This window comes from Triticum aestivum, chromosome 5B (genome assembly GCF_018294505.1).
Source record: "Triticum aestivum cultivar Chinese Spring chromosome 5B, IWGSC CS RefSeq v2.1, whole genome shotgun sequence".
Lineage (NCBI taxonomy): Eukaryota > Viridiplantae > Streptophyta > Magnoliopsida > Poales > Poaceae > Triticum > Triticum aestivum.
In genome coordinates this window covers 660,047,688-660,070,589 of record NC_057807.1, presented here as the reverse complement: position 1 = coordinate 660,070,589, position 22,902 = coordinate 660,047,688, and the positions used below count along the sequence as shown (strand labels likewise).

At 44.5% G+C, this 22,902-nt stretch overlaps 3 protein-coding genes across 4 annotated transcripts; 1 reads left to right on the top strand and 2 right to left on the bottom strand.

Annotated features, from left to right (window-relative positions):
- Positions 1–7,338: 7,338 nt before the first annotated feature.
- LOC123113978 (dihydrolipoyllysine-residue acetyltransferase component 4 of pyruvate dehydrogenase complex, chloroplastic) lies at positions 7,339–10,807 on the bottom strand. The gene is made up of 6 exons (XM_044535325.1): positions 9,829–10,807; positions 9,541–9,732; positions 9,347–9,434; positions 9,172–9,242; positions 8,972–9,055; positions 7,339–7,685 (listed from the first exon to the last, which is right to left on the bottom strand). The coding sequence occupies exons 1-6, from the start codon at positions 10,714–10,716 to the stop codon at positions 7,581–7,583; spliced, it is 1,428 nt and encodes a 475-aa protein (XP_044391260.1). The 5' UTR covers positions 10,717–10,807; the 3' UTR covers positions 7,339–7,580.
- A 2,916-nt stretch (positions 10,808–13,723) lies between these two features.
- Positions 13,724–16,032, bottom strand: LOC123113977 (anaphase-promoting complex subunit 11). Of its 2 annotated transcripts, none has more exons than XM_044535324.1 (2): positions 15,722–16,032; positions 13,724–14,228 (listed from the first exon to the last, which is right to left on the bottom strand). In XM_044535324.1, the coding sequence occupies exon 2, from the start codon at positions 14,204–14,206 to the stop codon at positions 13,952–13,954; it is 255 nt and encodes an 84-aa protein (XP_044391259.1). In that variant the 5' UTR covers positions 14,207–14,228; positions 15,722–16,032; the 3' UTR covers positions 13,724–13,951. The 2 variants fall into 2 exon arrangements, with proteins under 2 accessions (XP_044391259.1, XP_044391258.1); XM_044535323.1 differs by having other exon boundaries at positions 13,724–14,215; positions 15,722–15,979.
- Positions 16,033–19,536: 3,504 nt separating this feature from the next.
- Positions 19,537–22,668, top strand: LOC123115204 (zinc finger protein ZAT12-like). Its single transcript, XM_044536433.1, has 2 exons — positions 19,537–19,554; positions 22,210–22,668. Exons 1-2 carry the CDS (start codon positions 19,537–19,539, stop codon positions 22,666–22,668), a joined length of 477 nt encoding a protein of 158 aa, XP_044392368.1.
- Positions 22,669–22,902: the final 234 nt, after the last annotated feature.

Genomic DNA, 22,902 nt, shown 5'->3' with positions numbered 1-22,902 from the left:
GAGATAAAATAAAGCAATTACAGGGTGTTTGCATTTCATACAATAAAGCGACAACCATATGGCTCCTGCCAGTTGCCGATAACTTTGGTTACAAAACATGATCATCTCATACAATAAAATATAGCATCACGTCTTGACCATATCACATCACAACATGCCCTGCAAAAACAAGTTAGGCGTCCTCTACTTTGTTGTTGCAAATTTTACGTGGCTGCTACGGGCTTTAGCAAGAACCGTTCTTACCTATGCATAAAAACCACAACGATAGTTCGTCAAGTTGGTGCTGTTTTAACCTTCGCAAGGACCGGGCGTAGCCACACTCGATTCAGCTAAAGTGAGAGAGACAGACACCCGCCAGCCACCTTTAAGCACGAGTGCTCGCAACGGTGAAACCAGTCTCGCGTAAGCGTACGCGTAATGTCGGTCCGGGCCGCTTCATCTCACAATACCGCCGAACCAAAGTATGACATGCTAGTAAGCAGTATGACTTGTATCGCCCACAACTCACTTTTGTTCTACTCGTGCATATAACATCAATGCATAAAACCTAGGCTCTGATACCACTGTTGGGGAATGTAGTAATTTCAAAAAAATTCTTACGTACACGCAAGATCATGGTGATGGCATAACAACGAGAGGAGAGAGTGTTGTCCACATACCCTCGTAGACCGTAAGCGGAAGCGTTATGACAACGCGGTTGATGTAGTCGTACGTCTTCACAATCCGACCGATCCAAGTACCGAACGTACGGCACCTCCGAGTTCAGCACACGTTCAGCTCGATGACGATCCCCGGGCTCCGATCCAGCAAAGCTTCGAGGATGAGTTCCGTCAGCACGACGGCGTGGTGACGATGATGATGCTCTACCGGCGCAGGGCTTCGCCTAAACTCCGCGACGATATGACCGAGGTGGAATATGGTGGAGGGGGGCACCACACACGGCTAAGGAACGATCCGTAGATCAACTTGTGTGTCTATGGGGTGCCCCCCGCCCCCGTATATAAAGGAGCCAGGGGGAGGAGGCGGCCGGCCAAGGAGGGCGCGCCAAGGGGGAAGTCCTACTCCCACCGGGAGTAGGACTCCCTTCTTTCCTAGTTGGAATAGGAGAAGGGGGGAAAGAGGAGGAAGAGGGGAAGGAAAGGGGGGGCGCCGCCCCCCTTCCCTTGTCCTATTCGGACTAGGAAGGGGAGGGGCGCGCGGCCCCCTCCTGCCTCCTTCCCTCTTCTCCCTCGAGGCCCATGTAGGCCCAATAACCCCCCGGGGGGTTCCGGTAACCTCCCGGTGCTCCGGTAAAATGCCAATTTCACCCGGAACGATTCCGATGTCCAAATATAGGCTTCCAATATATCGATCTTTATGTATCGACCATTTTGAGACTCCTCGTTACGTCCTGATCACATCCGGGACTCCGAACAAACTTCGGTACATCAAAACTTATAAACTCATAATAAAATTATCATCGTAACGTTAAGCGTGCAGACCCTACGGGTTCGAGAACTATGTAGACACGACCTAGAACTATTCTCGGTCAATAACCAATAGCGGAACCTGGATGCCCATATTGGTTCCTACATATTCTACGAAGATCTTTATCGGTCAAAACGCATAACAACATACGTTGTTCCCTTTGTCATCGGTATGTTACTTGCCCGAGATTTGATCGTCGGTATCCAATACCTAGTTCAATCTCATTACCAGCAAGTCTCTTTACTCGTTCCGTAATGCATTATTCCTTAACCAACTCATTTGGTCACATTGCTTGCAAGGCTTATAAAGATGTGCATTACCGAGAGGGCCCAGAGATACCTCTCCGACAATCTGAGTGACAAAACCTAATCTCGAAATACGCCAACTCAATATGTACCTTCGAAGACACCTGTAGTACTCCTTTATAATCACCCAGTTACGTTGTGACGTTTGGTAGTACCAAAAGTGTTCCTCCGGTAAACGGGAGTTGCATATTTCTCATAGTTACAGGAACATGTATAAGTCATGAAGAAAGCAATAGCAATATACTAAACGATCAAGTGCTAGGCTAACGGAATGGGTCATGTCAATCACATCATTCTTCTAATGATGTGATCCCATTAATCAAATGATAACACATGTCTATGATTAGGAAACATAACCATCTTTGATTAATGAGCTAGTTAAGTAGAGGCATACTAGTGACTATATGTTTGTCTATGTATTCACACATGTATCATGTTTCCGGTTAATACAATTCTAGCATGAATAATAAACATTTATCATGATATCAGGAAATAAATAATAACTTTATTATTGCCTCTAGGGCATACTTCCTTCAAAAATACGTCAGGAATGGTTTTCACCATCCCCTGCATATTGTAGTTCATCACAAAGCTTTTGTAGCTAGATGGGAGCAACTGAAGGATTGTGTCAATGACCGCCTCATCAGGGAGGTTAATGTCCAGCTGAGACAAGCGGTTGTGCAACCCAGACATTTTGAATATGTGCTCGCTGACAGAACTATTCTCCTCCATCTTACAACTGTAGAACTTGTCGGAGACTTCATATCTCTCGACCCGTGCATGAGCTTGGAAAACCATTTTCAGCTCTTGGAACATCTCATATGCTCCGTGCTGCTTGAAACACTTTTGGAGCCCCGATTCTAAGCTGTAAAGCATGCCGCACTGAACCAGGGAGTAATCATCAACAGGCGACTGCCAAGCATTCATAATGTCTTGGTTTGTTGGGACGGGTGCTTCACCTAGCGGTGCTTCTAGGACATATGCTTTCTTGGGAGCTATGAGGATGATCCTCAAGTTCCGGACCCAGTCCGTATAGTTGCTACCATCGTCTTTCAGCTTGGTTTTCTCTAGGAACGCGTTGAAGTTGAGGTTGACATGAGCGTGGGCCATTTGATCTACAGGACATTTTGCAAAAGTTTTAGACTAAGTTCATGATAATTAAGTTCATCTAATCAAATTATTTAATGAACTCCCACTTAGATAGACATCCCTCTAGTCATCTAAGTGATACATGATCCGAGTCAACTAGGCCGTGTCCGATCATCACGTGAGACAGACTAGTCATCATCGGTGAACATCTTCATGTTGATCGTATCTTCTATACGACTCATGTTCGACCTTTCGGTCTCTTGTGTTCCGAGGCCATGTCTGTACATGCTAGGCTCGTCAAGTCAACCTAAGCGTTTTTGCATGTGTAAATCTGGCTTACACCCGTTGTATGTGAACGTTAGAATCTATCACACCCGATCATCACGTGGTGCTTCGAAACAACGAACTTTCGCAACGACGCACAGTTAGGGGGAACACTTTCTTGAAATTATTATGAGGGGTCATCTTATTTACTATCGTCGTTCTAAGCAAATAAGATGCAAAAACATGATAAACATCACATGCAATCAAATAGTGACATGATATGGTCAATATCATTTTGCTCCTTTTGATCTCCATCTTCGGGGCGCCATGATCATCATCGTCACCGGCATGACACCATGATCTCCATCATCGTGTCTCCATGAAGTTGTCTCGCCAACTATTACTTCTACTACTATGGCTAACGGTTTAGCAATGAAGTAAAGTAATTACATGAGTGACACGCATGTCATACAATAAATAAAGACAACTCCTATGGCTCCTGTCTGTTGTCATACTCATCGACATGTAAGTCGTGATTCTTATTACAAGAACATGATCAATCTCATACATCACATATATTTCATTCATCACATCCTTTTTGGCCATATCACATCACAAGGCATATGCTGCAAAAACAAGTTAGACGTCCTTTAATTGTTGTTGCATGTTTTTACGTGGCTGCTATAGGGTTCTAGCAAGAACGTTTCTTACCTACGCCAAAACCACAACGTGATATGCCAATTTCTATTTACCCTTCATAAGGACCCTTTTCATCAAATCCGATCCGACTAGGTGGGAGAGACAGACACCCGCTAGCCACCTTATGCAACTAGTGCATATCAGTCGGTGGAAACTGTCTCACGTAAGCGTACGTGTAAGGTCGGTCCGGGCCGCTTCATCCCACGATGCCGCCGAAACAAGATAAGACTAGTAGTGGCAAGTAAATTGACAAAATCTACGCCCACAACAAAATTGTGTTCTACTCGTGCATAGAAACTACGCATGGACTTAGCTCATGATGCCACTGTTGGGGATCGTTGCAGAAATTAAAAAATTCCTACGCATCACCAAGATCAATCTATGGAGTAACTAGCAACGAGAGAGAGGGGAGTGCATCTTCATACCCTTGAAGATCGCGAGACGGAAGCGTTACAAGAACGCGGATGAAGGAGTCATACTCGAAGCGATTCAGATCGCGGTGGATTCCGATCTTAGCGCCGAACAACGGCACCTCCGCGTTCAACACACGTGCAACCCGGTGATGTCTCCCGCGCCTTGATCCATCAAGGAGGAGGGAGAGGTTGAGGAAGAGGGCTCCAACAGCAGCACGACGGCGTGGTGGTGATGGAGTGGCAGTACTCCGGAAGGGCTTCGCCAAGCTCTTACGGAGGAGGAGAGGTGTTGGGGAGGGGAGGGGCTGCGCCTTGGATGTGGTGCTACAACCCTCCCCTCGCCCCTCTATTTATAGGAGAAGGGGGAAGGGGCCGACCCCCTCTAGATGAGATCTAGAGGGGGGGGGGTGACGGCCAAGGGGAGGGGGCTTGCCCCCCAAGCAAGGGGGGGGTGCCCCCTTTAGGGTCCCCCCCCCAACCCTAGGCGCATGGGCCCAAGGGGGGTTGCGCCCAGCCCTCCAAGGGTTGGTTCCCTTCCCTCTACAGCCCATGAGGCCCTCTGGGAGAGGTGGCCCCTCCCGGTGGACCCCCGGAACCCCTCCGGTGGCCCCGGTACAATACCGGTATGCCCCCGAACATTTCCGATGACCATATGACAACTTCCCATATATAAATCTTCACCTCCGGACCATTCCGGAACTCCTCGTGACGTCCGGGATCTCATCCGGGACTCTGAACAACATTCGGTAATCACATACAAGTCTTCCTAATAACCCTAGCATCATCGAACCTTAAGTGTGTAGACCCTACGGGTTCGGGAATCACGCAGACATGACCGAGACAGCTCTCCGGCCAATAACCAACAGTGGGATCTGGATACCCATGTTGGCTCCCACATGTTCCACGATGATCTCATCGGATGAACCACGATGTCGAGGATTCAAGTAATCATGTATGCAATTCCCTTTGTCAATCAGTACGTTACTTGCCCGAGATTCGATCGTCGGTATCCCAATACCTCGTTCAATCTCGTTACCGGCAAGTCACTTTACTCGTTACATAATGCATGATCCCGTGACTAACCACTTAGTCACATTGAGCTCATTATGATGATGCATTACCGAGTGGGCACAGAGATACCTCTCCGTCATACGGAGTGACATAATCCAGTCTCGATTCGTGCCAACCCAACAGACACTTTCGGAGATACCTGTAGTGCACCTTTATAGTCACCCAGTTACGTTGTGACGTTTGGAGCACCGAAAGCACTCCTACGGTATCCGGGAGTTACACAATCTCATGGTCTAAGAAACTGATACTTGACATTAGAAAAGCTTTAGCAAACGAACTACACGATCTTGATAACGATCTTGACGTTATCAATGACATCCAATGTCCATAGTCAGGAAACCATGACCATCTGTTGATCAACGAGCTAGTCAACTAGAGGCTCACTAGGGACATGTTGTTGTCTATGTATTCACACATGTATCACGGTTTCCGGTTAATACAATTATAGCATGAACAATAGGCAATTATAATGAACAAGGAAATATAATAATAATCATTTTATTATTGCCTCTAGGGCATATTTCCAACACACTACTCTATGGTGGGCTATGGATGACAGCCGGGGGGGGGGGGGGGGAGGGGGGCAAGGTCCATGGCGTATTAGCCCACTCATCCCTTGACCTAATGTTATTTTTTAAATTTGCCTTTTATTTCTTCTCCTCGTTTTTGAGCACTTTTCTCAACTTGAGTTTTGAATTTGCCTTTTATAGGAAGTGTTTCCTTTTAGTTTATTCTCTTCTTTGACTTCTTGACCAAGACTGGCTACTTGGACTTTCCTCAACTTGAGTTAACTTTGACAATTGGCCACACGGACTCCAATTAAGGCTGCAAACGAGTCGACCTTGAGCGAGTTGGACTAGGCTCAACTCAGCTTATACTAAAATTCGAGCGAGCTTAAAGTAAGCGAACCTCAAGATCGAGCTATAGAAAGTTGCTCATGCTCAACTTATAACAATCTCGAGTCGATCTCGAGCTAGTTGAATAAGATGGTTTTCTTAATAATCTTATTCAATTTTCAAACAAGATATGCCACAACACAACATAAGAAACCACTATAAAATTCGTGGATGAACTAGAAAGATCGAAAAATGAAGGTGCCTCCACTATAAAACTTTGGCTAAGAATAACATGATATTTAACACACGGCAAACCTCGTACAATATTGAGGCTTAATTATCTTCGTGCTTAATTAAGCTTCCATGTTTGCTAGTATGTAAATTAGAGAAAAATCGTACACGGCATGTATGGCAATAAATTATAAATTTTTTAAATATATGTCAAGATTATTTCATATAATTATACTAAATTGAGCTATCGAGTGAGCTAGTGTTGGCTCAAGATCAACTCGTTTCTCGATCAAGCTACCTAAAGTGTTCATACTCATCTCATTTCATTTCGAGTCAATGTGTTCATACTCAGCTCATTTCATTTCAAGTCAATCCAAAATTCAAGTCGATCTCGAGCGGCTCACATTTCGAGTCAATCCAAAACTCAAGTCGATCTCGAGCGGCTCACGAGCCTCAAGCTTTTCTTGCAGCCCTAGGCAGAACCCCTAGGTGAAGTTTGTTATTACCTCCAAGGAGAGATTTAGGCACTGTTCATTTGGGTTTTTGCTTTTGCTTTTGCGGCTTTTTCACTTTGGCAAAAAAGCCATAAAAGCTCCTAAATAGGAGCTTTTTGCTTAGGCTTTTGGCTTTTGAATCAATATTGCTATATGCTGGTATAAGCCAAAAGCCAAAGCAAAAAAACACCTATTTAGGAGCATTTTTGGCTTTTTTGCCGAAGTGGAAAAGCTCCAAAAGTAGAAGCAAAAGTCCAAACGAACAGAGCCTTAGGAGTATTGCCAGAATTCAGGAAAGGGCACTGAGATTTATTGCCCCCCTGGAGTTATGGATAACGGATGTAAGTTTGGGACCTTGCTTATTCTTATTCAGGTTCTTTTCTCTCAGAAAATTTACGAACATATTCAACAAGTAATAAATAAATAAAATAAGGGGAATCAGAATACGAAGAACTAAGGCAAAATGATGGACTGCAAACTATTCTACAAATATAACTTATTTCTTTCCAAAACTTCATAACATCAGCAGAGTAACCCCTTTCCAGCAGTATCCAGTATTTCCAAGTGAAAATAGTACAAACAGCAGGAAAGCAATGTCCCCTTGAGTACTCAAAGATACAGATAGGAAAACGAAAAACAAACTCAGCGATAGACTTCCAACTGGAAATGAACTGACGGTTGAACAACTCATAGACCACTTCCAAGAACATCCTACAAAGTTAGGCTCTCAGGATCCTCAACAATTTTCGCAAAAGTTTGCAGGAATGCAGCCAAATCAGCACCATAAACAATCCTGTGATCAGCCGTGACATTGACCTGAAGAAAAATTGCATCAACTTAGTTATGTATGATGGCAATTTTAGGTAATATTTCTTCATAAATACTCATTATTCACACATAGATCAAACAAACACTAGAGACAGATTAAAGGTACATACACACGGATAATATATTGATATGGTAAAGATATCATATATAACTAAATAGGTGATCCCCAATAACATATTTTTCTCAACATGTAACCATGCCACCCCCAACATGCAACTATGCACGAAAAAAGCTCCCCTCAACATTCTGCCTTCTATAAAACTATGGTACGCAATTGCGTACTCTCAAAAAAAAACATTCAACCTGTAACCATGCATGGTAAAAGATTTATCTAATCCATTCTATTATAATACTTATATTTTAAAAATATTGTACAACTATATCATAATCAAATACAATAAATTATTATGTGTTCTTAGTTTAAGTTGCCATATTACTAAACCAAATATTAATGTTCCATATAACCAAATCTCATTGAAACATATTGTAACTGATTTTCGCAGTAACATGCAGGTATCATGTCTAGCTCATCATATGCTCAGGTAAATAAATCTAAGACTTATAAAACGGTGAATAGTAAGATTACCTAGACATACTTATTGTGATATTATCCCATAAGTCATGTTACCAAGGTATTGAGAGGAAAAAATAGCGCGCTACAGCAAAATAGCGCCGACCTCAAAATACGCTATTAGCGTGCTATAGCGTGCTATTGGCGAGACGTTGTACACTGATATATTTAACGAGACAATTCTCAATACGCTATAGCGTGCTATTAGCGACGCTATAGCGCGCTATTTTTTTCAGTATGAGACTAGGCGACAGGTTTCTTACTCGACCTTGTACTCGGTCTTTAGCTAAACAGTGAGGTATTGTAGTATTGTGGGAATAATTAATCCTATGCGGTGGGTCCCAATTAGGCTTACTTGGCATGTCAACAATAGTCCAAAGCGGTCAACACACTCTCTCAGCATTACTACATTGTTGCGGTGCCAACCAGACCCCCGCGTCACCTAGCTCTGGTGGCTCGGGGAAGAACCAATTTACCGCTTTAACACACACAAGTTATATGAATTGAAAATTTAGGCGTGAACACAAGCACAAGGTGTAAATGTCCCTGGTACTAGTTCCTAGGCGTTGAGCGGAGGCAAAATGCCTAGCACTTCATTGCACTTAAGGTGCACTTTGGTCAGAGAAGTACAAGGCGGAGGCAAAACGCTACCTCAGGGGCTAGCGCTTAAAAAACCCTTCATAATATGTGAAAGACAACTCACCATCATTTTGCTCTTAACACTAAAGAAACCATCTTTATCAGCCGCCACTGTAGGTTTTGAGGCTCCAACAGCCATTATAGCTCCCTGCAGTCATCCACATTCAAATTCTTAGACCCACGACCTCGTTAAAACAATAATACCTCTACCAACACCTAGAAATTACTAGACATAGTAGTAGAATAGGAGCAAGGAAACATCACCTGGCCAGGTGGAAGAATTGCATCAAATCTATCTACACCAAACATGCCCAAGTTGGACAGAGTAAATGTCCCTGCAAACCACCAAACATTCAGGTAAGTACAATTTCCATGATCATGATAAGTTTGCAATACAATCTAGTAATTAGCATCCTATGCAGTCCAATAGTTTCCATACCAGAGTTGTACTCATTCGGTTGAAGCTGTTTTGCCCGTGCCTTCTTGACTAGTTCCTTCCACTTTTGTGAGAGTAAATATATATCCAGCTGCATCATTGTGGCATTTCGTAAGCTATATATTCAGTAAACTAGCATGCTGCAGTATACCTAAATAACACAACATTTATCAGAGGCAGAGGTCACTTGTTCTTACCTTATCAGCTTGCTCCAGGACGGGTGTGATGAGTCCACCATCAATAGATACAGCCACAGCAATATTGATAGAACTGTTGTAAGTGAAGCTCGACCCATCCCTGCAGCTAGCATTCACCACAGGGTGCTGCGCAAGCGCCATAGCAGCGGCCTTTGCAAGCAACACAGTCATCGTCACCCCCTTTGGCTTGACCTGATAAAACAAAATCAATCCAGCCATCACCACCTGGTCACGGTCGAAAAGCAGAGAGGCATTGCACAGCCCAAATTAAGACTCCAGATGCAGCACCTTCTCATACAGCGCATCGAGCTTATCAGTGAGAATGGGGTAACCAACACGGAATGCTGGCACTGACAGGCTCTCCACCATGTTCTTGCTCACTGCAGCCTGCATCGCAGTGAACGGAACCACCGTGGCACCGGGCACCGGCGGAAGCACGGCCGCCTGCGGCACAGCCCTTACTGGTGAAGCTGCGGCCACAGGCGCAGCAGCAGGAGTGGGAGCCACCTTTGGTTTTGGCTGGATGCCAGCGGCTGCCTCAACATCAGCCGGCGTAATTCGGCCGAACTGCCCGGTGCCAGTCACCTTGGCAAGGTCCACCCTGTGCTGCTTGGCTAGCTTCTTAGCCTGCGGCGTGGCAACGCCCTTCGTCCCCGCGGCCACAGGCGCCGGAGCAGCAGCCACCGGAGCCGCCGGCGGGGGCGGTGAAGCGGCGGCATCGGAAGGAGCAGGGGCCTGCTGCTCGGGCTGTTTGCTGGAGAGCGCCTGGGCCTGGGCGACGGCGAGCGCGACGTCCTCCTCAGACTCGGCGAGCAGGGCGATGGGGGCGCCGACGGGGGCGGTCTCCCCCGCGGGGACGAGGACGGCGGCGACGATGCCGTCGTAGAAGGTCTCGACGTCCATGTCGGCCTTGTCGGACTCGACGACCACGACGGCGTCGCCCTTGGCGACGCGGTCGCCCTCCGCGGCGGCCCAGGACACGATCTTGCCCTCCGTCATCGTGGAGCTGAGCGCCGGCATGAAGATCTCGCGGATCTTGGCGCGGACCACCACCGGGCGGCGGCGCCGCGTCGTGGCCGCGCACGACGGCGGCGCCGGCGGAGCGGCGAGGCGCAGGCGCGCGGACAGGGCGGAGGCGGAGGCGGAGAACGCGAGGGGGGCCGTGGACGCCGCCATTGCAGAGCTCGCTCGAGGGTGGGGGGCGCCGGGGCGAGGAGGGTAGCGGGGTTTGGTTGGGTCTGGGTATTTGAGGCGGGGGCGGAGAAAGCGAGGCGAGAGGGGCGGAGTTTGGCATGGCTGGCACTCGACTTGTGTTCGACCAAATGCCTGCGAAGCGAACAATGGTACAAAGTGCCATTGAACAGCATCAGACCCTGCGCCGCCTGGTGAGAGTTTCTCCAAAATGTCATCTCTTGTTTTTGTTGGTGCTTTGTTTTTCTCCCCCCCCCCCCCGACAATTCCTTCTCGGTGATTATATGTGCATTGTTGATAATTCTCAAACGTGGTTTTATACTTTTGTTCAGTTGATAATTCTCAAACGTGGTTTTATACTTTTGTTCAGCAAGCTGATAAAAATGATTGTGTGCATCCTTGGATGCAGAGACCAGGGGTTTCAACCTTCTTTTGGAGAAAAAAAATGTAGGGAGTATTCCTTTTGAAAATGTAGGTGACTGCCCAGGAATTTGTTTGATCAAATGTTCGCTTTGATATTTATTCTTGGACCTAACAACTTAACCCTTGACGATTTCTTCAGTAAATAAAATTTCAAGCAACCGTTGCTTGCAACTTTTCCGAGAAGCAGGTAATAAATATTTCACCTTTCTAAGCTTGATTTTGCTATAGAAAAATGTTGCCTTATCCAACCCAACATTGTTTTTTTTTATTGAAACGTCAACAGGGAGGGGGGACAAAGTTTCCCCACCTAGATTTTCATTTAGAGCAAAGGGGGTTTATAGAGCAGTCATTTATCTTTCTTTTTTTTAGGGGTAAACGAAACTATATTTAACTAAGAATGTGCTCAGGAATACAAATACAGTCTGGTAAAGTAGAGAGCCACACATGGCGACCAAAAGTTAAAGTTGTTACTGCTTTTGAAAGTTTGTGAGCTTCAATATTCATCTCCTGTTTCTCATGAATGAAATCAGCCGACACAAATGGTGTGCGGAAGGTGGCCTGGGTGTCATGGGAGACTCTAACCATGCCGAAGTACTTAGGAGGACTGGGATTTCGAGACACTCACGTCTTTAACCTTGCGATGCTAGCAAAACAATCATGGAGACTTTTGCAAGATCCAGACTCTCTTAGTGCTAGAATTTTGAAAGCAGTCTACTACCCTCAAATCTGGTTTGCTTGATGCAGAGCTTGGAAGCCACCCTTCTCAGATTTGGAGAGCAATTTGCGAGGGTACTTCTGTCTTAAAACAAGGTCTATTGATAATGGGCAGAGCACAAATATTTGGAATGATAATTGGATCCCGAGGGATCATATGTTACGATCAGTACACCCAAGAAGCATCCACCCGCCTGAGTTTGTCTCCGAGCTCATTGATAATGTCAACAGATGCTGGAACATGAATGTTTTGCGTGAGCACCTCCAGGATAGCAATCCTTTATCATGAGTATAGTTGGCCATAACTCGGGCTGTGCTTTGGGCCGGGCCTAAAAAAGCTGGCTCAAACGTCGGGCCAGGCCGGGCTATTACTCATCTAGAGAACATCTCTTCCCAAAATGTGTGGCTACTCTCACCACCATGCGCCCCTGGGTCTTACCCCTGACCTCCCCATGGTGTTCACATTTGTTCTTCTGAATAAAAATGCCAAAGATGCTAGTGCTTGTTGGCTGACTTTCCACCCTAACTCATAAGACAAGATCCGCGAAGAGTAGCATGACATACAATGTGGACCATTTATGCAATGTAAAGCACACAAAATTTCTAAAAGAACCAACTTATGACACGTAAATATAACTGTAGACGCATCTCCAAAATGCTAGTAGAAATCATCCACAATGTCCATTTGCTTAAGTTCTAACCACCAATATATTATTTACCATAATAATAGCCTTCTAAACAACAATTTCCTTCTTTTGCTTTAATTTGATCATTATTCTTGTGACTTAACCAATGAATACCAAAAGATTTCCACTTTCTTCTGTAGTCATGATATACCTTCAAGAATTATAATGCTCTCATGAAGTAGCAAGGAAGGTGGCAGACTTGGAATTGAATCTTACATTGGACAATCCATATTCTTATTATGATATCTTGCATATAAGTAGGGATCAGGGTATATCTGGCTAAATAATACTGCACACTGCTATTCAAGATGGCCAAATAATATTTTCATTACAACTGATCAGAAGCGACCCTGATGGCCAAATAATAGTGAGGAACAGATCTATTATTTCTGTACAGGTTTAAAATGTTCATCAAAATACACACCACTTGCCTTTAAGGAAAAAGAAAATCAAAGTAGTGACATGATTGATGCTATTTCTCAGATGTTTAAGAATATTGCCACACCTAAGGTCAAATGCCTTGTATATCACTACAGGATCCATTCAAGTCACCGTTTATCCCGGCACAAAATACATATATCTAATGAAGAAGCTTTTTGAGTACCTCAAAGTTCTGAAACTAGATCATAAGCACAATACCGATTGCTGTTTCAGATGCTAGATATAATCATATGCACCGTTCCTAATGCTTTCTCCAAATTACCTGCGTGTAGTAAAGTAAATATCATGAACTAAGCATGATAAGTCTTTACTTGTTCGCCTAAAACATGCTTGACTTTACATGATAAAATCCAAGTCTAGATGATATCTGCTGGCATAATTGGCACAAGATAACCAGTGTAACTTGCTCATGCGCGATACGTTTCAATTTATAGCCACACAAATGATCATCAAATCATGTTAATAACTTAAAACCTGCTGATATAGGTGTCACTGTTAAAATGAATATAAAGTCTAGCAGAACAAGCTATTTGCCTGCTAAAGTGCTACTCCCTCCGTCCCAAAATATAAGAACGTTTTTGATACTAGTGTAGTGTCAAAAACGTTCTTATATTATGGGACGGAGGGAGTACTTGTTATACCTACAGTATATACTATCCAACCAGAATTGAATTACTACATGGGTGACCATCTGCAGGTAAACAGTGGAACAAGAAAAAATGCCACAATCTCAGGCTGCTTAGGCCTTTCAAAGTCAATCATTGCATTTGCATGGTCACAACTTGAAAAGGCACAACAGCTGTGGCTCAGGTCTCACAATTTCACTTAAAAGATGCCTGATTTCAGAAAGTATGCCAACCACTTACAAGACAACACAACTACATTCCAGTTAAACATCCATTCTAGTGCTCTATGAGATATGAAAATGCTTGGTACTGACACAGTTTGAGATGTCCTTAGCCCTTGAACTGCCACTCCCTACGGCACATGGGGCAAAGGGGGGTTGATGTTTGAGAATTGACCCACTTGAGTATGCAGTGAAGATGGAAAGCATGGTTGCAGGCACCCCAGATGATTGGGCACTCATCACCAGGGAACTTACAGTCAGGGCAGCAGCCGTCAAAAGCCATCCTGCATATGCCACATGTCTCATCCTGTGCGTCCCATGTCCAAGAAGCCACCGCATGCCACTGAAGAATTTTGACCTTCATGGTTGTTACCTGGTATACAGCACTAGGTGCAATACATGACTCATGAGAACATTACTAATTGCAGTCAGATTGCAATCAAGAAGGAATAAGGCAGCCAGGAAAGAGAAATTCACTAAATTAAATGGTCTAAAAGGACACATGTATTAGCTTTCATGTCTTCAATTTTATGGCTGAAGATGCAGCTTGCAGGTAAAGATAGAATGATAGATAGCTACAAGGATACAAATCAATAAATGAGTACACCATTCGAATGGCTCAAAAATCACAACTACTAGCATTCAGAGAGCGACATGCTCTACAAATTTCCTCACAATATGAAGGGGATGGATTAACACGAAACGTAGGAATACAGTCGAACCATAGATTTTACGGAAAATAAGCTGCGCTTGCACATCAATTGCTATGGCTCAACTGAGATTGACTATGCTGGGGAAGAACCTAATGGGGGGTGGATTCAAATGGCTCAAGAAGGATGATGCCGTGTAAAGGAGGAGGATGCTGGGGAAACGGTGCTCTATTCCTTTTGACTATTCCTACTTCCATTGATATACTTTTGCGTCCAAGTTAGTTATCATGTTTCTTCTGTGAACTCTACGGCTCAACTGTATTCCTATGTCTCGTGTTAAGTCCACCCCTGCATATCATGAGGAAATTTGTAGAGCATGTCGCTTTCTGAATGCTAGTAGTTGTGACTTTTGAACCATTCAAATTTTGTTTTAAATTTGAAACACCTCTTGAGATGAGTGCTAAAGGTTGAATAGCTCCTTTTTTCGTTTTGGACCGGATTGCTGCCCCACTAGTTCAAATGGTATCTCACACCACGAAATGGTGGCAAGAACCCGGGCTTGGCTCCATAACCGGCATCAACTAGGTGGAATTTTCCTTAAAAAAAACAAATATTGGTGCCAATGGTTTGTTTTAAGGCAATAATATATGGTAATATGGAAAAACAACCCTATTCTGAAGGTTTATGTCTAATAGTATGCAAAAACATCGCCACTTGTTGCTCCACACTTACATGTGGACTATTAAAAGCAACTTGCAATCCCTCAATATGTCACACAATCGAAAGAATGGAGCTCTTTCAAACCTTAACATGTTTTTACACATCACATCACATTGCCAAATTTTCTTTTTCATGCATCGAGCCATAGGTAATACGAGGTATTCTCTTCCTTATTATAGCCCGAACAATGACAGACATTCCAACAAGTGCAACAAAAACAGCGGCTCCCCTAATCATCCTTTTTTCTTTTGTTCATTTCTTGACCATCTACACATCGAGCGTGCTATCAAAAATATGGCTACCAATGACTTCTAATCGTGGATTCAAAGATATTTGACAGCAGCATACATTGCATTTTGAGTACAGAATATTGGACAGAGAGTATATGGCCATAATTCCCATCTCAATCTCCTCTCTATCTCTCTCTCGGGTGGGGTACAAGGAGGCAACATGAGATGGGCGTTGCTTGCTAGTAAAAGGGCGGAGGAGGGGGTGGACGTGGACCGTACCTGTCTGCGCCGCCGGTAGCCGCTCGTGCCGCCCCACTGCTAGCCCGCCGTAGAAGCCGCCGCAGCCGCTCGTGCCGCCCCACTGCTAGCCCGCCGTAGAAGCCGCCGCAGCCGCTCGTGCCTCCCGGCTGCCGTCCCCTCTCCGCTCGGTCTACCACGGCACCGGAGAGGGAGAGACGAGAGAGGGACGGGGGAGAGGCGGCGGCCGGCGGCGTTCGAGAGGGCGAGACGCTAGAGAGGCCGGATCGAGAGGGAGAGAGACGAGGGAGTGGAGGCCTGGAGGGAGCCCAGGATCTCGTAACAAGCCAGCACCCAGCAATTGGGCTCGGCCTGGTAAGAACATTATATAGAGAATAAATGAATGAAATGGAAGGGAGGACTTGGGCTAGACTCGTTTGCAGTTTGCAGCCAGCAGCCCAGTTTGCAGTTTGCAGCCAGCATTTGTCAGGTTCCGAGGAAAGGAAAAAAAAGAGACAATCAGTTTATTGAATCACAAAAGGTACGTTGCTTTAAAAGGTTCTTTTCATCTTCAAGTTGATGTCAATGAAAATCAAGGGTACAAACTTCATCTCAGACCGGAACATGGTCATAATTTAAATGCAGATGTTGATGGAGTCTCTGGAATTTGGTTATTATTTGAGGTAGTTATACTATTACAATCTGCTATTATATTAGTCTTTATAGTCATATAGCATTGATCGACAATAATATATATTTTAGAGAAAAACAATAATTATTAGACATCCCTAACTAAGAATGTGTGATTGGAACTTAACTCTTAATACTTTAAACTAAAAACATAGACTCGTCCCTGTTTGGTTGTGTGTATCCTGAGCATCTCAACTAGGTCTTATATTTGTGTCATTGCAGAGGCCAAGTTGCGGAGTTGCTAGATGAATTCCGTCGGAGGTTAGCTAGCTATGTGTAACATCCCAATTTTCAATTTAGATGTTATTTATAGATCATTCATATGCATCCATGATTTATATATTTTGTTGCATTTGTTTTAGTTGCATTCTGATCCAAGAGACCTTAAGCAACTCAAGGACCAATTTGAGAGAGTTGGAGGTTTCACAAAAAGACCATTTTTGATTTATCAAAATTGCTAAATTGGATCAAATTGTTTTTCAAAATTCTTTTCTAATTGATTCAAAATAAAGAGAGAAGATAAAAGGACTTCTTAAAAAACAACAAAGAAATATTGGAAATTGAATTTTGAATTTTTGGATATTTATTTGATTTTATTTGCGAATTTATTTATTTGCGGAGTAATTAGTACTATAATATTTATTTTTAGTTTAGGCATTTAGGCCCAGCAAAATGTTCACTAGGTCAGTAATAAGGCCGTATTATTATGTGAATTTCTCTGGTATTTTTAGATTCTTATTTTTATTTGTTTTTGTGTTTTTATCTCTCTGGAAAAATGTTTAAAAAAACTTCCCTGCTGGACCGGGCCGGCCCAGCACCCCGCCAGGCCGCGGCCCAGCCCAGTTCACCTCGCCCGACCGACTTCGGCTGGAGTCCGGCCGGAGCACTCGCTGCCGCCGCCGAGTCCCGCTCAGACTCCACCCCCACCGCCTTGCCCCCTCCCTGTTAGACTTGTAGACTTGTACGTATTGTAAACTCTGTACAATTGTATCTGTACCCGCTGAGGTACCCCCCTTGTTATATATATGTTATTGTGGCCGACCCCTAGAGGTGTTGAAGCCCATAACCCTAAAACCCTTTGTCTGTACAATTGTATTTGACGATTACTCGTCCTGATATCTCTTATGCGGTGAACAGCGTGTGCCAGTTTCTTCATGCTCCTCGGGATACTCACTAGACTGCTGTGAAGCGCATTCTGCGCTATGTTTGGGTGACTGCTGCTCTGGGCCTGCATCTTCGGTCTGCCCCTTCTGGTAGCCTCTCGGCGTTTTCTGATGCAGATTGGGCTGGTAGCCCAGATGACAGGCGATCCACGGGGGAATATGCAGTGTTCTATGGTCCTAATCTGATCGCCTGGAGTGCTCGTAAACAAGCTACATTGTCTCTAGCAGTACTGAAGCTGAATACAAAGTAGTTGCCAATGCCACCGCTGAACTTATCTGGGTTCAGGCCTTGCTTCGAGAGTTGAGAGTCTCTCAGCGTCACCCACATGTTCTTTGGTGTGACAACATCGATGCTACGTACCTTTCTTCAAATCCGGTATTTCATGCCCGAACGAAACACATTGAAGTTGACTATCACTTTGTCAGAGAACGAGTTTCACAGAAGTTGCTTCAGATCAAGTTCATTCCATCGAAGGATCAACTTGCCGACATCTTCACGAAGCCATTGCCACTACCTCAGTTTGAGGGATGTCGTCGCAATCTTAATCTTCTGAATTCTTCAGATCACGGTTAAGATTGAGGGAGGGTGTTAGACTTGTAGACTTGTACGTATTGTAAACTCTGTACAATTGTATCTGTATCCGATGAGGTACCCCCCTTGTTATATATATATATGTTATTGTGGCCGAATCCTAGAGGTGTCGAAGCCCATAACCCTAAAACCCTTTGTCTATCACTTCCCCAAGAAGTCACCGCCCTCCTCCTTAAATACCGGGTCCCCCGGCACCTCCTATCCACATCGAGCCGCTGACGGCGCCGCCGCAAGCCCGCGCCGCTACCGCCGCTGCCGTTAGTCGCCGACGCCGTCGTCCCACAAGCCGACGTCGTCGCCCCGCAAGCCACCGCCGCCGCCGTCCGCTTGGTCGCCATTGACCGCCGCCGCCAGCGGTAGCCCCTGATCTCATCTCGACCATCGGATCTCGATCCGACGGGTTAGATCTCGTTTGTATTTCTCGTTTTCGTTATTTAGTGAACGTTCATCGCTTAAGATTCTGAAACGAACGGTTTTTGTTCTGTTAGGTTCTTTAGCAAACGTTTGTTTGATAGTTTTTTTAATTTTAGTTTTCTGCCAGGGACCTATTCGTAGTTTCATTTGCAGATTAGTCCGTGTGTTTCAAACTAGCACAACTTTTTGCTCGTATGTCAGAATTCGATGAAACCAACGCCAAAATCTTCAGAGCGATCCCATCTATTCAGTAAACCAACTTGAACATGTTTTTGAAACTTTAAAAATTGAGTTTAGTTCATATTTGAATTTAATCTTGTTTTGTTCGTATCTTGAGTTTCGTAGCTCCGTTTTAGTTGATTCTTTTTGCAAATCGTAGCTAATCACTTGTACCTTCTGTTAAGATCTAATCCACGTAAATATAATATTGTTAAAATTTGTTTTCTATTTAGATTAGTTATTTGCTTGTTTTTGAGTTTTCTGGATCTTTTCTTCGATTTCTTTTTGCATCTTTTGCTTGAGTGCTTATGTATGCTATTGTTTGTTTATGATAGATTTTCCAGAGTGCGAAGCTTATTACTACAAATTCCTAGAGTTTTCCGATCGTCAGCAAGGCAAGTTACACTTTGATCATACTCTTTAATACCCAGTTTTTACTATGCATTAGTTATACCCTCAAAGATTTGCATGAGTAGGATTGGGAGCATGTGGTTTGGTTGTAGTTCTTGAGGTAGGAACCTATTGCCTTGATCACCCCGAGAATACGTTATGCTCATATATTGCTTAGCATGCTCGTAGACGAGGATTGGTTTGTGAGATTCATGTAAGTTGCCAGAGGTAATAATTTTGGACAATATTAAGGTGGCAACTTTAATACACATTTGGGTGAATTGTTTGGGGCACCTGGAGAAACCAGCGCTTGCCCATGGAAATCCCGGAGTACCCGTGTGATTACCCTAGGTTCGCCACCCAAACTCAAAGGGATCATATGATATTTCATGCCTAGAAACTTCCGTGTGCAGCCACAAGCCATTATGGGCTCTGGCATAGTTGAGTAAGTTGTGTGACCTCTTTCAGTGGTAGACTAACAGATGTAGGGGAAAGTAGGTGTACCGGTCTACCCAGAGTAAAGAGTTAATGCTTCAGAAAGACTATGTCTCGATCTTCCGATCATGGATGCGGTCGAGTCTTCTGGGAAAAATGCGCAAACCTCTGCAGAGTGTATAAACTAATCATGGTTAGCCTTGTCCCCGAGTATGGACAGTTTAAGTATCTGGAAGTGAATATTATTTATTAATCTCCTCACTCTATAATTAATGTATTGGGTTTATTAATTATACTTGGTAACTTTGGGATTGAGTTGGAGGAACCTTCTCAATAATGGTATAAACTTGGTAGTAAATAAAATTTACTCCTTTGTTCTAGGGGAAAATTAGCTTTATGCAAAACTTAAACATAGAGCCTCCACCAGCCAAATATGCATGTAGATATAGTTTCTTTCATTCATTTGCTCTATAGTGTGACTCTGCCAGCATATTTCATGTGCTGACCTACATGACTGCAACGTGTTGCAGAGTTTTCCGACGAAGAATAAGATGCGCTAGGTCGTTGTCATGCACTCAATTATGCCGTGGAGTTGATGGACTCATTTATTTTCGAAGCTTCCGCAGTTATTTAGATGGCCTTCAGTCATATTATTTTTGTAATAAATACTCTTTATGAGGACCTCGATGTAATAAGTGTGTGATTGAACTCTGTTATAATTCCTTGAGTACTGTGTGTGTCAGCATACCAATTCAGGGATGACACTTAAGCACAGAGATTTCGATCCATTGGGATCGGGTCGCTACACTATGCTAGCCGATTGATCCACCAAACGCACATGAACAGATTGATTCTCGTTGAGACACACACAGTCCCAGCCATCCTTCTACAATAGCAAAATTATAGATCTACCATTGAATAAATAAATAAAAGGAAACAATGTAGGTACTCGTACTGCTATATTTGGTACTGGTCTCATCTATTTGGTACTTTTCTGTTGGCACCTTATGTTTTTTCACTGTTTGATTATTTTTGCTCGACGCTTCTTATTTTCCTCAACCACCATAAACCTTCAAACAGCAACAAAGTCAACGCGGGCTTTCTTGTTTGACAAAAAATGGTGGAGACAATCGGTGACGAGGGAGTTGGTTGACATGCACTGTATGTGGACGGCAGTGGCTGCATTTTTCGTGGCTCTGAAGATGCTTTGCAGAGTATATATAATGAGAGAACGAATGGGATTGAACTCTGCTGGCCAAGTCAGCTGCACTAAGTATGACTTCGAGTTGCGCAGGTCATGGATTACGTTAGCCCGGATTGGTCATTAGCTATGTTATAATTCTCCATTCAAGTATAATTTATTTATGTACTTATTCTTGGACTGAGCGGCGTGGCGAGGTAGTTGTAGATGCATCGTTGAGCTTCAGAGTTCCCGGCCAAGCTGTTTTTTTAGCAAAGTCAGAAGAAATCTTAAATAGTCAAAGGATGGATAGATAAGCTGCATCCAGGGGAGAATAAGTTCGGAGGAGGACAGAAGAATACAAAGGACGGCAGATAAGACAAATAAGAATCACTGGCTGCTCATTTTTATTGCTTGCAACTTATAAAGTCTTCAACTTCTTTTGCTATGACTATGATAGTATGAGGTGAGCTCAGGAGAACTAATAATGCAATTGTAAAAGAAGATAAACATCCACAGGGCAAGAAAAAAGTTCAGACGACAAAAAATATCCCAAGGACGGCGCTCGTTTCAATTGCTTAATTTGAACACTATTGACTAGAGCAAAACTATGAAATTGGGTAACCAGCTGCATACATACATAATTAGGCATATATAGAATACCGCCTTCCTCTAAAACTCTGGACGAAAGGGAGCACCGGAGCAGCAGCTATGAAGGATGGGTTTATCAATCTAAAGTCCAATCTAGTGAAGGATGGGATTGATAAATCTAATGAACTCAGCCTACTTATTTGTTGCTATGAGTATGATGTAGTGCAATCAATATAAGAACTTCATTTGAGGGGAGGTAGTAACTAGCTAGTGCAGTACAAAGAAGGCAAATATATATACTTCTCTAGAAAAGGCAATTATACTAAACACCAGTCGCTCTCACTGCGCGCATGGGTGCTGCAGTCAGTCAGATTTCACTCGGAGCTGCAAACTTATCTAGTAGTATCATCTATCATCCCAAATTATTAGGAGTGCTTGATCTAAAATGTATCCAAGTCAACTCCTCACAACTGCTCTATCGATCTCAACCAACGAGCAGTAGCTTGTCAACTCCTACGAAGTCGCACCACGCGTTAATCTGTCATCACAGAGCACCCAAAGTCCAAGCGAACAGATAATGATTGAGAGACTTTCACAAAAGATGCATAGACAATGCTACAAGTAGCATAATTTTTTGAAAGGTCCACAAGTACTATAGTAGCTAGTATAACACTTGTATGATTAATTAGTAGTCGTATCATTCTCCGAGCTAACGAACTAGCTCGTACTACTACATAATGGATGCGGCCAGCCTATAGTATAAATACGTTACGTCGTCGTCTAGTAGTAGCACACAACGCGAAGAGCTCCATCTCAGTCCATCGATCCGACAATGAAGAGGCTGAGGTTTGGCGAGGAGGCGGAGGTGGACGGCGCCGCCATAGCCCATGAGGTGATGATGCTGCTCGCCGCGCGGAGCGCCGCGATGGGGGGCGGCGAGCCGGTGGCGGTGGCGCGGCCGCGCGCGTTCGAGTGCAAGACGTGCAACCGCCAGTTCCCGTCGTTCCAGGCGCTCGGCGGCCACCGCGCCAGCCACAAGCGGCCGCGGGGCGACCCGATCAGCGAGCAGGCGCCGGCGCCGGCGCCGGTGCCCGCGAGGAGGCACGGGTGCACGGTGTGCGGCGTGGAGTTCGCGCTCGGGCAGGCGCTGGGCGGGCACATGAGGCGCCACCGCGCCCACGAGCAGGAGGGGAGCACTCACGGGCCGGTAGTCGCCGAGCGGGAGCCCGGCGAGACAAGAAGGGGGCTGCTGCTGGGCTTGGACCTGAACGCTACTCCCGCTGAGCAGGCCATGGACCTCTCTCTCTGGGCCTGACCGAACCGAGGACCGGTGGGCTGCTGTTCCTTCTGCAATAGCTCCCCTCCTACTACTCTTCTCTAACCTAGGGGGGTGTGGAGTTTCTTTCTTGTACAATATTGGTTGCTGTCAATTGATTGATTTGGATTTTTCCACCCCAAAAAAGGATGGGCTGTTTATATCCATCAAACTTTCTGATCCGTTCCTAAATATTTGTCTTTCTAGAGATTTCAACAAATGACTACATACAGA

What these genes read in the sequence shown, in the direction of transcription:
- LOC123113978 (XM_044535325.1), bottom strand. Translation starts at nt 10,716, where the DNA reads ATGGCGGCGTCCACGGCCCCCCTCGCGTTCTCCGCCTCCGCCTCCGCC. An exon ending in ACCGAATGAGTACAACTCTG is followed by an intron (nt 9,243 to 9,346) that starts GTATGGAAACTA and finishes GGTGGTTTGCAG; the next exon opens with GGACATTTACTCTGTCCAAC. An exon ending in CAATTCTTCCACCTGGCCAG is followed by an intron (nt 9,056 to 9,171) that starts GTGATGTTTCCT and finishes GGATGACTGCAG; the next exon opens with GGAGCTATAATGGCTGTTGG.
- LOC123113977 (XM_044535324.1), bottom strand. Translation starts at nt 14,206, where the DNA reads ATGAAGGTCAAAATTCTTCAGTGGCATGCGGTGGCTTCTTGGACATGG.